At 46.5% G+C, this 14,156-nt stretch overlaps 5 protein-coding genes across 5 annotated transcripts; 3 read left to right on the forward strand and 2 right to left on the reverse strand.

Moving 5' to 3' along the window:
* Positions 1–1,360: 1,360 nt before the first annotated feature.
* Positions 1,361–2,279, reverse strand: N7510_002735 (class I SAM-dependent methyltransferase; the record flags this gene model as incomplete). The annotated part of the gene is made up of 2 exons (XM_056974662.1): positions 1,361–2,068; positions 2,127–2,279. The coding sequence occupies 2 exons, from the start codon at positions 2,277–2,279 to the stop codon at positions 1,361–1,363; spliced, it is 861 nt and encodes a 286-aa protein (XP_056834618.1).
* A 920-nt stretch (positions 2,280–3,199) lies between these two features.
* On the forward strand, positions 3,200–4,062 carry N7510_002736 (glutathione S-transferase family protein; the record flags this gene model as incomplete). The annotated part of the gene is made up of 2 exons (XM_056974663.1): positions 3,200–3,369; positions 3,495–4,062. The coding sequence occupies 2 exons, from the start codon at positions 3,200–3,202 to the stop codon at positions 4,060–4,062; spliced, it is 738 nt and encodes a 245-aa protein (XP_056834619.1).
* A 3,613-nt stretch (positions 4,063–7,675) lies between these two features.
* Positions 7,676–8,830, reverse strand: N7510_002737 (uncharacterized protein; the record flags this gene model as incomplete). The annotated part of the gene is made up of 1 exon (XM_056974664.1): positions 7,676–8,830. One exon carries the CDS (start codon positions 8,828–8,830, stop codon positions 7,676–7,678), a length of 1,155 nt encoding a protein of 384 aa, XP_056834620.1.
* Positions 8,831–9,354: 524 nt separating this feature from the next.
* On the forward strand, positions 9,355–10,865 carry N7510_002738 (vitamin H transporter; the record flags this gene model as incomplete). Its single annotated transcript, XM_056974665.1, has 5 exons — positions 9,355–10,015; positions 10,066–10,572; positions 10,625–10,705; positions 10,770–10,789; positions 10,839–10,865. 5 exons carry the CDS (start codon positions 9,355–9,357, stop codon positions 10,863–10,865), a joined length of 1,296 nt encoding a protein of 431 aa, XP_056834621.1.
* A 1,073-nt stretch (positions 10,866–11,938) lies between these two features.
* On the forward strand, positions 11,939–13,924 carry N7510_002739 (uncharacterized protein; the record flags this gene model as incomplete). The annotated part of the gene is made up of 5 exons (XM_056974666.1): positions 11,939–12,183; positions 12,235–12,487; positions 12,609–12,995; positions 13,088–13,286; positions 13,347–13,924. 5 exons carry the CDS (start codon positions 11,939–11,941, stop codon positions 13,922–13,924), a joined length of 1,662 nt encoding a protein of 553 aa, XP_056834622.1.
* Positions 13,925–14,156: the final 232 nt, after the last annotated feature.

Raw genomic sequence — 14,156 nt, forward strand, 5'->3', positions numbered from 1 at the left:
GAACACTTCGTCAATCGACTTTAGATCCGCCATCGCTAGCGGTTTGGAAAATTGGGCTCGAGCAACCCACCTACACGATCCCTAGGCTAGGGACAATAATAGTCTACGACGGTAGAGAGGACGACACGGGAGACGGTTCTCCGTTTGAAAATCGTCCCGTCGAGGCAAATAAGGGAAGATAGACGCGAGGGAAGGACAAACGATTAACAGGATACACGACGCGCATAGGGACAGTGGGTCTTCTGCGGGGTGGACTAATCAGGTGAGCAGATGTAGAGAATCTAATGGATTCCCGCGACACCCTTTACCACGTGGGGGTTGGAACCCGGGTCGCACGGGTGGTTCGGGGCACGCACGGCAGCAGCGAGTGAGGGGCGCGGGCGGGACGATAGGGGGCAGGTTGGCGAAGCCGCAGACCACTACGCGGTCGTCGGCGATCATCACCTTCTGTGTGTTAAATTTTTGATGGATGGTTTGTTGGATGAGAGACACATCTTGGAATGAACGTATAGCTCTTCGTTGACACACGCATCAATATCGGCATCTGGGTGGCCGTCCCAATGCACATTGCGAATGCCCTCTCCACCCAACATGTAACACGCACTAAAACTATCCCAGCGGGTGCTGAACTTGCGGTGAAACTGCTGTTTTGCAGCCTGCTGGTACTGCTGGAATGTGGCGGTAGTATCGAAAGCACTCCGCGAAGCATTTTCGGGAGCCGGGGCATAAGCTTCAGGGTTCTTCACAGTCCCATGTTGGTCCAGGAAGTCAAAAGGATATCGACACTGGTGAACGTGTTGAGATGCTCCCCTCTTCAAATTCTTCTGGGACTCGTTTATCATCGCCTCCGCGTCTTCATATTTCCCTTGGCTGGAGAGCACTAAGCCAAGTTTACTGAGACTGATGGGTGTGTCAGGATGCTCTCGTCGAAGCACCTTCTCTCGTGCTTCCAACGCCCATCGCTGCATCACTTCCGCCTCTTCATATGTTACTCGAAGCAGTAAATACCATTCGCAGTTGTAGGCAATCGTAGCCACGTGCAGTCGATCTTCATCCTCATCGGATATCGACTTCATCGCCTCTTTCGCATGTGGAAGTATTTCTTGACATTCCGTCCAACTCTCATAGTTTCCATCGAAAGACCTATGTGCCATGACAGCTCGCGACTTCTCTTTGCCACCGTGCCAGCTCGAGGTGGATCTCTACCCATGTCCGGACCGACAACTGTACGAGTCGGTGCATATCGAATGACCCTGTTTCATTTTCAACCCGAGCAAGCGAATAACTGATTAATGGCAATTATTTACATGGCATACGGAGTATGACAAAGCCTTAATCTCCTCCCCAGACTCTCAATAAATCATGATGATACCGCTGGGCCAATCTGGCGAGCGATGTAAACGAGGTATCGGCTCTCATCAGGAAAGCCAGGAATATCAATCGTTGTCTTGCTAATCCATGCTGAAGAAACCTTCCACTTTATTCCTGTCGTCCTGCCAGCCTCATCCCACAGCAGTTGGAACGTCTTGGGGTCATGTAAAAATCGTGTGGCTCCGGTCCACGTAGTGAAGTTGCCCGGCTTTGAGCTCCCAATTTGACCTCCGAGGATAACCGCATCTCTAACATCTGGCTTTAGAAATTTGATAATTCTTCTCGCAGCCAACACCTGTTGGTCCCAGTCAAACAAATGGAAAAAGTTCCCCGCACTAACAAGTGTGACCTTGCCCTCCAACTTCTTTAACCCTTCATCACTGGGGTCAAGCAAGTCGGCGGCAACAAATGAGTCGGGTCCAAATTTCTCACGATCATTAAAAAGTTCAAAGCCGAGTTCTAGAAATTCCGGGGAGAGATCTGTCCCATACAGTCTAGCTGGATCGACGCCATCAAAAGCTAATTTGCGCAGAACCTGTCCGACGCAGCAGGCCACATCGAGGAATGTGTCCTGTGAGCCACGTTGCTTAAGTCGCTTGATAATGGCCCGAAATGAGGGATGATCTAGCCCTTTTATGTTGGTGAAGGACCAGCGTCCTATACACGGGTAGCGATGAATATCCCATCCTTTGTCGCGCTGCGAGGAGAGTCAGCTTGCAGTCTTTGGGCTAAAAATAGTGATAGGATATGCCTACAATATAATGGAGATGCTCATTTACGTTTTCAGGTGAGATATTGCTGTAATTCTCCAGAAGCTCTCGGAAAGGACCGATGTCGTTTGGAAGATCATCCATGTAGTTCTTAGCTTTCCATTCGAGGGCTCGGGCAGCCGAAGCGTCCGCCGTCATCTTTATGATTATAAATGTTTGGTGTTGATAATCCCTGGCTTTCGTTAATGGGTCTGTTGTCGGAAATGCGTTGAGATATTTAACAAGAGCTGTGGATGAAAGTCGCAAAGTGGGGGTGAAGCGGGTATAGCTGTTGCGGTTCTAGCGCCGGATTTCTAAAATGCCGAATTCCCGTGCCTTCATTATCTCCGCAACCTCTCATTGATCTTTATTGGCGAGTGGCTAGGAACAGTAGCAGCTAGTAGGTTTGTAGAGTACACTAAAGATGAATCCCGAAGATATGATTCAGGTTTCGAATGTCGAATATTGTTATTGTGCCCTAGGCATTGATTAAGGATCTTCGACATATCCGACACATGTTCACCGAGCATTGTCAAACTTGCAATAAGGCAGAATAATCAGAACAAAGCACACAATGGGTAGGTATTTCACAGACGAAACCCAAGAGCAGAAATTCAAAGATGACGACTCTCCACAGTCATATAAACAACACTTTAGGCGGACACAATAAGCTCTCCACTAGTGACTCACATTCAGGGCGGTTTCCAAATCGTATTCGAGTACCACGTGATAAGTACAAACAAACATAGCCCCATGACGAAACGCTAGATGCATGGTGTGCAACAGAAGATGGATCAGACCAAACAACTACTTAATGCCAATCGATTAGGCATTGTCATAATACCGTAATGGCCTATGGAGTCACGTGGAATCGCTTGGCAGATCTGATGATCTGCTAAGATCGCCTTTTTACCTCGGGTTACCTACCCCTCCCTCTTCAACCCATTTCAGAGCTACAGTAAGTATTCCGGTAATCATTTATATGCATCACAATCAAAATTCGTGATTTGAAATGCAATCCGTCGAGACAACATTGCACTTTACCTCTTATCTGAGTCGTCGTTAGAGTGTACCACAATATGACCGCCCAAGTTGAGTCCGAGGTTGTTCTGTACGACTTGGCCTGCATCAGGGGTGTCTGCTTCTCTCCGGTTGTTTGGCGCATCCGCCTCATGCTTAACTATAAGCGTATTCCTTATAGAACTATCTTCCTCGAATTCCCGGACATTGAGCCTACAATGAAAGCGCTGTAAGCTATACTCGTCTTATGTTTGTTTTCTTCCCATGGCCTCTCCAACCCCTCCTGTTTCTTTCCCTTAACGTATAGCCTCAAGGTACAGATCGAAAGTAGAGACGCTAATCTGAGATTTCTAGTGGCGTGGTCCCCGGCGAATCCTCTTCGAGTTCTCAATATAAATACACAGTGCCCGTCATCCACCACATACCAAGCAATATGTATATCATGGAATCCATGCTCATCGCACAATTCCTCGAGTCGACCTACCCAGACCCGCCGGTACCGCTGACGACGGAACTGGGTCGTGAGATCATATCTAAATCACGTGATGTTGTCGGGCCTGCCTTTCGCGCTTCCGTTATGCCGCGCGAGATAGGCATTCTGTCGCCCCGTGCGCAGGAATACTTCAGACGTACGCGTGAGGCTTCGCTCGGGTGCAGACTTGAGGACAAGCTTTCCGAAGAGGAGCAGAGCTGGAAAGCGGTAGGTGACAGCATAGGTGCTGTCGTCCAGTTAATGCAGACACACAAAGCCGAGGGGCCATTTGTGCTGGGTGCGCGGCCAACCTACGCTGACTTCACCATTACTGGGTCGCTACAGTCTGCCAGAATTGTGGATGAGAGTGTGTTCCAGAGGATCTTCAGGCATTCTGGGTATAAGGAGATTTATGAAGCATGTTTACCCTACATGGAGAAGCAAGATTGAGCCAAGCCAGGGAAACCATAGAACAGGTCCGGCCCTGCAGTGCATCACACAATATGACATTTCAAAATCTTTTGAGCCTTGTAATACTTGCATACATTAGTGAAAACAGTAACCTTGAAGTCTCCCTCCCCTTGTAAACAGCTGATGAACTTCGAGAGTAATCTGTCTCTTTTAGTTTACCGATCAAGGACATTTTCGGACACGTCGTATGGTTAGGGTCTGCGGCTAGCGAGAGTTAGGGTGTAAGATTGCGAGAGCGCAAATAGCGCCGGTGGGGCAAGTCAAAGCTAGCGAGTCGAGGTGAATCTAAAGCCGTTGATGGCATTTTCCCCAGATGTACCAGTAGCGCCAGAAGGGACACCGGTAAGCAGAAGGAGCAATGTTGGCAGGAACAAACGTTCTCAAAGTTCAATCCTTGAGTTATATACATGCGTTAAGGAGCCTCGATTGCCTAGTTCAGAGATTGCAGTTCAAGAAAATTCAAAGAACTATGAATATTTGATGCTTAATCAATAATTAAACAGAAAGGTTGCCACAAGGCATCTAGATGCGTTTCCAAGTTGCAAGACTCAAAACACTAGTCGGCTCGGTTAAAAGCTTCTTTGACCTTTTGGACGGCGTCGAGATTTACCCAAACGTAGCTGTGGCGCGGCGGTCCGAGCCAGAGTTCTGACATTTGATGAGCCAATTGAGTCTATCTGTCACCACTTAGTCTTTGGTAAATCCTTCCTGTGTGACAGGTTCTAACGTCTAGCATCCCTTGGGTGCCAAGAGTCTATGACGGGCTACACCTTCACAGCCAATGAGATGCCACAGATAAATGATCAAACACGACATTAGCCAATTATAAAAGGATTGGCAACTCGATTACGTGAGCCGCTCAATCTACACCATTTACCTTAAAAGGATAGTCGCCACGCCGCCTGCGTTATAAGAGTACTTTTTGCACTCTCTCGTATCCATACCTTTGTTCGGGCCATACCTTTGTTCGTGACGTCTCTCCTGGCGCTATCTTCCACATGACTACAGGAACAGATGAAGATCCTCATTTTGTGTTCATTGAGCACAAAGGTCGAAGAGGCAGTGTGGCCAGAAAAGAACAATCTTCTGTTCGTAGCCACATTGCCCACATTGCCAACCACTCTTCGAAGAAAAACAACTCGGATGAAACTGTCCACCAAAGGCAGCTTGTTCGACAGCCACCCAGAGAACAGCAACGAAAAAACGACTTTAATAAGATTAAACGCGCCGAGAATACGCCACTTTATGAGAGTGGATTGAGCCTATGTGGCGTATCGTCATTGCCAGTTCGAAACAGTCGTGATTTGCAGCTCATAGACCATCTTGTTTTGCGGCTATGGCCAGGCTTTCCACAGAGTGTTCGCGGATCTACAAACTCATTCCCTGCATTTTGGCTGCCTCGCTGTGTCGACAATACTGCTTTGTTCAACGCAATCCTCTTTGCTGCCTCGAGCCACTTATCCTCTCGCATGATCATGACGGGAGGCTATTTGCAGGACAGCAGGGAACTGTTGGTCTTACAGACTGATGCTATCACAGCAATGAGACAGCAAGTGCAAAGTTGCAGCATAAGCCAGTGTAATGCCTGCCTTGATGATCTCCTGATGATATGCATATGTCTCGCAACGAGTGTACAAGAGGGCAATTTGATGACCACCAAAGACCCAACTCCTTTTTTCCCCGTACTTACGAGTGGTCGTTGGCTAGATACTTATGGGACTCTTATCACCGACAACATTCACTGGGATGCTATATTCCAGCTTCTCAATCAATGTGGGGGTATAAAGCAGGTGAAATCATTCGGTTTGCCCTGGATTATTACCTGGTGAGCGCGCACGTCGTCCCTTACTATTAGGACCCCAAATCTCTAACTCCGAGCAGTGCCGCATTGATTATGGTTTCAACAACACTTTCCCAACCTTTGTATCCTATGCTTGATGTTGAGGGCAATCCGTCCACGATAAGGAAATTTGCAGAATTTGATGCTGATAACCCTTCTCGAGCTTCTTACCCTCCTTTGGGCTGTGGATTTAATGTCCTTAGGTCACTTGGCGTGCCGGACGAAGTTGTCAACACTTTCATCTCCTTGGGAGATTTTTCCGCGACCCTTGATGCCTATTGCACCGGCAGGATCCCCAATCTAGATCTCGATGATATTTTGGACTCGAGAGCCGTTGTTATGCATAACCTTCTGTCTTTACCGCCAACGATTCAGTCGGCGGATCTCACCACTTCTCCTTGTGCTTTTATTGATTCTAACACTTGTATTTCTATATATCAAGCTTGTCGGTGGGCGGCACAGCTCTACGGCATTATGGTTGTGTTCCCAATACCGCGCTCAAGATGGGCGAGAGAACACGCAATCAGTCGGATCCAACGTCATTTGTCTTCTTTTCGGCCCGGAAAAGAAACTCGTCAATTCTGGAAACTCGAGATGTGGTGTGTTGCCGTGGGGGGAAGCTCCTCCTATTCTAAAGACCAACGTCAATGGTTCGGAGAGAGAGCGTGTTTGCTAGCCCACTACCTGGATGTCCAGCTATGGCAAGAAATTGAAGCAATGCTGGGTGACTTCGCTTGGGTCTCGAATGTTTGCAATCCAGCCGCGTTGGAATTTTACTTCTGCAGAGAACCATCCTGTGCCGATACCTTTTTGAAACATGGCGGACCACTGAGTGCTTGAGATTCGCAGCATGCCATTTCCGCCTCCCCCCCCTCAGAAAATTATCGAAGGATGTTAAATTTCAAGCATTCCCACCTTTAACACTATTACTCCTCCTCAGTGGGGACCCTGGACTCTACCCCCAAAGGGACCCTTACCCTCAACCCAGTTTTCTGGAGCACTTTCTCTGGGGGGAGCGCAGTGACAAAAGTATAGCATAAAAGATTAAGAAGAGCGAAAAGCATGTTTGTAAGTCCGTTTGCTTGAATAGTGAAAACTGGGTAGGAATGAATATCAGCTTGAACTGGTCGTACTGCTCGTTGCAATCTAAAACAATTTGTCCTACCCTCTTGGCAGAGACGGTTATATATACTGTGCGCATAGTCAATCATCAACCATCTGAGTTTTATTATAACAAATGGAATGCTTGCACATGTTTCCTAGAATGGAAATAACTTTTTCTCCATACGAACGATATAGAGATATGTTCGATGTATAGGTAGCCCCCTAACCTATAAAGAACATAATTAATCTATTACTAGGAATTTGCACTACCTTTTGAGCGTGTGAGCGAACTACTTCATTTGCTCACAGATCTAGAAAGAGATACCAATAGGATAGATACTGCTAAGGATAGACGCCTTACCATCAAGCTTGGATGTACCTCTAACTATGTCTAGGATCGTAATTCTGAAGAGCCCAGAGTCCACTTTAAGAGCATAGACCTTGTTTTTATATGAAAATATGTATTTATGTACTTAATTGAAGACTGACGTGAATTTACTTCGATGACTTCTCAGATATGAGGAATGACTTATCATATGAACATACAGTATGTTTTCCAATGGTTGCCCCGGGACAATTTCATAAAGGCCAACTCCACTTCCATTTCATGCATATTTTCCAGGTACACTTGATCAAAATAGCCTTAACTCAGTTGCCCGGGTCAGCTAGCTTCTGCTCCAACCAAGGAATCTCCTCAGAAGAATAGCGATACGCACGAAACAAGGCATTGGACTCTCCTGGGAATATCTTCGCTGTCGCGTCATCGGAGTATGGGGCGAAGTGAGGGTTGATATACTCCCAGCAGATATACCCATCCGAAGTGATTTCAAAAATACGGCCAAAAGCACTTTCACACAGAAGTGTGTTGCCATTGTCGAGCCTTTGAGCACTACCCATGAACGGGGTAAAGAAGTAGAGCATTTGCGAGCGGTCTCGGTATTCCCAAACAATCTTCTTCGTCGACCGATCGACTTCGATTGCCCTGGTGTATGTAATGGATTCGCCGTTGCGGAAGGCACCATTGTCAAAGATGAGAATGTTCCCGTTCTCCATCTCCGTAGCGTTATGTTGTTGTGCGAGGACTTCAGATCCGATTTTCCATACTATGTTGCCAGTGGATCTTTCAATGATGACAACCGCTGAAACGGAGCGCATCGAAGCGAGGATGTGCTTCCCATCTCGCAGCGGCAAAACTGAGTTGATGAGTGGATAGTGTTCACGTGTGTAATGCGGTTGCAGAGGGTACTCTTCTCTCGGTAGTCGTTCGGAGACTTTCCATTGCCAAAGTAAATTGCCGTCTCCGTCGACTTCACAGATTGTGTCGGCGTATGTGATCCTATCGATCTCAGTGCCAGGAACTCCGCCAATAATCTTTGCTGAATCCTCCGGAGACAAAGCCTCTAGAGAAGTATACAAGATTCGTCCATCACCATAGTGATACTGGTCATGGTGGCCTAATGGATCAGTGAATTGACGAACTATGTTGCCTTCGGAGTCGAGCTCGGACATTATTCCTCCACCATATTTGTTGAAGAACGGGAATGGGTAGGGACCTCCATCTGCAGTTGTTTGCCTGGGAGCTGGACGGAGGGTGTTGACGGCGAGATTTCCGTTTGGAAGAATTCTGGCATGACGACCGATTCTGCCTGGAAGTTTCCACGAGTGAACCTCCTTTCCATCGATATCAATGAGATGAGCCGTATCACTGGTAAGAGGGCAGAAAAGAGTAAAACCCCCAAATGAGCGTTGTTTGTCCACTCCGGTCAGGCCGACACTTCGTCTCCTGAGGGTGTTTTGCTCCATTGTCGCGAGAGCTGGTGAAGTTGACTGTTGAAAAAGGGTTGAAAAAGGGAGAGTCAAAGGACGGAAATTATTCGATTTTTTGAGCTAATAACTCAAAATATTGCGAAGATAAGCTGCTGTTATAATTTGAACTCCATCAAGCATTTTCCAATGGCAACCGACGGCATCCCGTAGGAACATTAGGACTTAGTTGATAGTTTTCTGGCTTTGCCGGCGGCATGCCGTCGGCTTGACACCTTTATCAACTGAGGGTCCACCTGTCATCGAGCGTTGAGATAGGGTAGTCCTGATAAGCACGCCATTCTGGCTTTCATGATATCTTCGAATTCCTCAGAAACCAATCTACTGTGTCAATGAGCGAGGTGGATTTGTTTGGCGTGTGATCATGTATAAAGTAGGTAATTTCGCTGGTCAGCGGGCTCTTGAATTGAAAGCAATGATCAAAAGCTATTATTTTTCAAAAGCATATTTTTTGATCGACTTTGCTAAACACCACTTCTAATTTGCGTCCAATATATCCGACTATGGACGCTCCATCCGAGACGGACTTTCCCAGTCGGCCTGGTGGCGATAAGTGCAAAGATGAAGCCATTTTGGACGAAACCGTTGATGTCCCCGGCTACGATTCCAGCCTTGAATTTGACCGAAGAGAGATCCGTAAAGCTTTATTGAAGGTTGATTTTCTGATCTTGCCTCCAATTGTGCTTTGTTTCTGCTTCCTGCAATTTGACCGAAGCAATATTGGCAATGCCCTCACCGATACCCTCCGAAAGGATATCAATGTGGGAAATAGAGAAATAAACTTGTCACAGACGCTGTTTACTGTCGGCTTTATTATTACAGAGCTGCCTTTCAACATGGTTAGCAAGTACATCGGACCTGAGCGATTTCTGCCAATGACAATGTTCCTTTGGGGCATTGTGACATGGTCTCAAGTCTTTATAAGAAACGCAACCGGTCTTTTCGCAACTCGCTTTTTTATTGGTGCACTGGAAGGTGGCTACATACCGGGGTTTGCTCTTTATATCTCTAGATTCTATACAAATCAAGAGCTTGCATTTCGATATGCTATCTTCTGGGCTGCAAACAGCTTTGCAGGAGCTTTAGGTGGGCCCTTGTCAATTGGTTTACTTTCCCTAGGTGGACGAGGTGGGCTGCACGGATGGCAGTGGCTTTTCCTTATTGGTTTGTACCAGTCTATACCTGAAATTGCTTCGCTGTCTAATCAATTCTAGAGGGGGCGCTGACATGCTTCCTGGGCGTTGTTGCCTATTTATATTTCCCTCATAATGCCGCTAAATCCAAGTCCTTCTTCGGTATATCTTTTTCAGTTTTCACCACGAGAGAAGCTTCTATCCTGGTTACTCGGGTAATCTACAACGACCCGACGAAAGCGCTGAGATACGGAAAGCCGGTCCTACCCTCTCACATTCTAAGCACGTTCAGCGATTGGAGACTCTATGGTCATCTCGTGACTGCATTGCTTTCTATGGTGATGATATCACCAATGAATACATACGCGCCGTCCATTATCGAGTCTCTTGGGTTCAGTTCCTGGCAGGCGAACGGTCTTAACTCGGTCGGCAGCATATGTGCCTTGATATGGTCTGTGTTACTCGCATTTAGTAGCGATAAATTCCAAGAACGCGGATTCCACATTGCGGTTGGATATTTATGGGGGGCGGCTGGCCTCCTTTGGCTCGCACTATCCCCTGATAATGTCGGCAAGTGGATTCTTTATGGTACGTCTACTACTTCGAAAAGTGAAGATATGACACTGATAAATCCTTCCAGGAGGCGTTGTCTGGGTTCAAATGGGCATGGGGAGTGCACAAGCGATCAGTGCTGCGTGGCTAACTGCCAAAATGCAGGACTGTAAGCGTCCGGTTGCTCTGGCGGCGTATGTGATGTGTATTCAACTTGCAAACTTCCCTGGCAGCCAACTATTTCGCGCACAAGGTATGATTAAGCTGGAGAGATTTGAGATTTAATTTACTAATATTAACAGATGCACCTCGCTATAGATACGGCTTAATAGTAGCAGCCGCTTGTGCAATTGCTGCCACAGTGGTTATTTTGTTTTGGAAATTGTTGTACCATTTGTTTGATAGTGGAGATTCTGGAGTAGAGACAAAAGGCGGAGTTTCCTGGGGAACAGATAGAGTATGACTCGATAGTTGACCATATCAAGCATTGATGTTTGCACGTTGATCCAGGGAGCTTACTTATCATCAAAACCGATGTTCGCAGGAACGAAGATTTCCTTACATCTTTTGTTGAAGGATACAACATATTACTTTGTTAATATAATATAGGTGGCAATATCACAGTTCAAAACTCAGCCAATTTCTATGATACTATGGTAAGCAAATGTCATGTAGTGATTAACTACTATTCTTATTAATTGTCTGGCTGTGCACAGCCTCCGTGCCAGTTATGCTGAGCCATCTATGTACATATAGTTTCGTCCCTTAAAGCTTTCTGTCTCTTGGTCCAGGTGGTTGGTCGTCATGACGAATTGGATGACACATTTGACGACCTCTATATTAGGAGTCTAGTTGCTTTTCGGGTCAACATCTTGTCAAGTAGGTATTTGGGATCGTGATATCCCACCGAGTACGAAAGAAATGTCTCTCCACGTTGTTCGCTCGCCAGTGTGCCTCTATTTCGCTTTAAACTATATGGTACCTTCTTGAGCTGTATAAGGCCCTAAAGCCTAGCGGATAAGACCAGAACTCGTGGTTGGTAGGGCAAGCATCGCATCAGGGGCAGAGGTGGTAGACACGTCGTTCCTCGCATCCAACTCCCACCCATTGCGCATCACAGGCATTTTGCCCGACCGTTTAGGCAAGAATAATTAGCAGAATATGGGAACTTACCTCGAAATCGCAGAGAGTTCTCGATTTTTTCGAGACCTTAGATGAAGTATCAAATCAATACACACATACGCGCTGACAGTTTCTGCATACCACGTGATCTAGTATTGCGCCATTTCTCATCGGGGATTCATCACCAATGAGATCCCCAATTCTATCCCTCTCGAGCATCTGAACTTTTCGTGTTGGACAACCCCAATGATAGCATAAAACACTAGTGGTGTTGCATATCATGCCACCTCTGCGCTCAGGAAGAGCTTCAAAGGCATGTGATCTGTGCCGCAAAAATAAAACGCGTTGTTATGCCAATGAGGGGGTTAAGAACACCTGTCTACGCTGCCATACGCTGTCTCTACCATGCTCCCTTGAAGATATCTTCGAAAATCGCTCGTCGAGTCCAACACCAGAGCGACAGCATAGACGTGAAGCTAGCCTTCGACAAGCTAGTCCTAATCGATTCTCGTCTACAGATGCGAGGTAAGCCCCGAAATTTCATAACAATTTAAATGGACGAACGAACTGACCCAGACAACTTAGACTGGATAGGCTTGAAAGGACAGTTGCCGCTTTAGTAAATCGCTTAGATTCACAACTCAAAGATAACGGAAATCCTTCTGGAAACACCGCTCTGCCTAGAACTGAGGAACAAAGCGCACCATCTGAGAAAAATCCTGCGCCCGTTTTCCTGATCCGCGATGCTGCCAACGATGCTGGGATTTCATCTTCAGAGCAACTTGAGTCACGCTCTGGTATTGTATATGATGTGATTTCCGCTGGACTGGTCAACTTGCCCACCGCTTACTCTCTGCTTGAGCTGTTAGTCCCGAATCTAACCTTGACTTCGATATGCTTATACGATCAGGTTTCATGTTCATTATGGGCGATGGGTCAGGTTCTCGGAGGATACGTCGACTGATATGCTTTTGACCCAAGTGAGAAATTCACCGCTGCTACTATGCAGCGTTCTGTTAATTGCTGTACGACATACCACACAAGATCTTGCAGATGAACTAGCGCCACGATTATTCCGTGAAGCGAAGCGTCTGGTATCAAGCTCTCTGTTGATCGTTCCACAATCGATCGAACATTTCCAAGCTATGCTCATCTTGAGTCTATGGTCTACAACAATTGGGCAAGTGCCTCTGAGCATTGATAGCTGGCTCTTGACTGGCTACGCTCTCCAGCAGGGATTTGCCAGCTCCTGCTTCCCAGATATCTCCAAACTTCCTCTAAATGGGAGCATTGATAATTCTCATATTGATGCGTGGTTTCTCTGGAATCATCTGTGTGTCGCCCATTTACAGTATGAGACACATCCATTACATTATTTTACAGTATGCTCATTGTTTTTTACAGGTATTGCGTTGGTACACGAAGACAGGCAATCCTGACTCAGGCACATGTCGATCGTTGTCATCTCCTTGTCGAGAGCGGCAACTTGAGAAATTATGAAGCAAGAATGGTAGCCGAGGTTAAGCTGTACTGGGTAATATATGAAAAGTGTTGTGGTCTTCGAGTCAATTTATCAGATGCGAAGCTTGCGCTTCAAAATTGGAAAAAGCAGTGGGCAAGTTTGTTCGGTGAGTTCCTTCAGAATCATAATATTGGGGCTGCCAAAGTGGTTACTAATATGATTATAGATGAGCCTCGCTCTCAATTTCTCCAGATGGGCTTTCAATTTGCGCACCTTCTCGCTTATTACCAATCTGTCAGGTCACCTCAGACGCTACTGGATGGCTCTGTTATCATGGAGATGATCGACCTCTCAAGCAGCATTATAAATCTCGCCATTGACACGACGGATGATCGTACTCGCCATCTCACCGATCATATCTATCATATCGTAACATTTTCCGCGTTGACCCTTTGTCGCCTTGTCCACACGTATGATGCACATTTGCGTGTCGCAAAGATTGACGTCGATGGTCTAGATCGTTTTGTGGTAAAGCTCATAACTTGGCTTCGGTCTATAGGCTTGCCGTGTCATGCAGCCCATCTGCTCAGCGACATTGTTTCGTTTCAGTTCAAGAAACTACGCCACGGGGCACAGCAAATGCCCGAAAATTTCGCATTTAGTCCTGGACATGATCATAGTACGCTATCTGTCCTGGCTCCCTCACCTTTATCCTCGAATATTGGATTTCTCTACCCTGACCTGATTGGATCCGAGTTGTTTTATATGGATGATGGCACTGCTCCATGGCCTCAATGGAGCTGAACATCCTTGGAAGTCTTAAGGTAGGAAAAGGCCTCACTAGTAATTCATTTGAAAGAAAAGCAACTGTATTTCATTGCCTTGGAAGCACGGTACTTCTAGACACGCTTACTTGCCGATTTGCCGACTTGCAATCTGCTACAGGCCTTTTTCACCCGTCAAAGTTTCTCTAATCCAGCTTAGGGATGCATGTTGAATCACTAGTGTTTTCCATTTTGATAGATGCCGATCATGA

Source organism: Penicillium lagena, assembly GCF_028827675.1.
Source record: "Penicillium lagena strain IBT 129212 chromosome Unknown utg000002l_segment0_segment0, whole genome shotgun sequence".
Taxonomy (NCBI): Eukaryota; Fungi; Ascomycota; class Eurotiomycetes; order Eurotiales; family Aspergillaceae; genus Penicillium; species Penicillium lagena.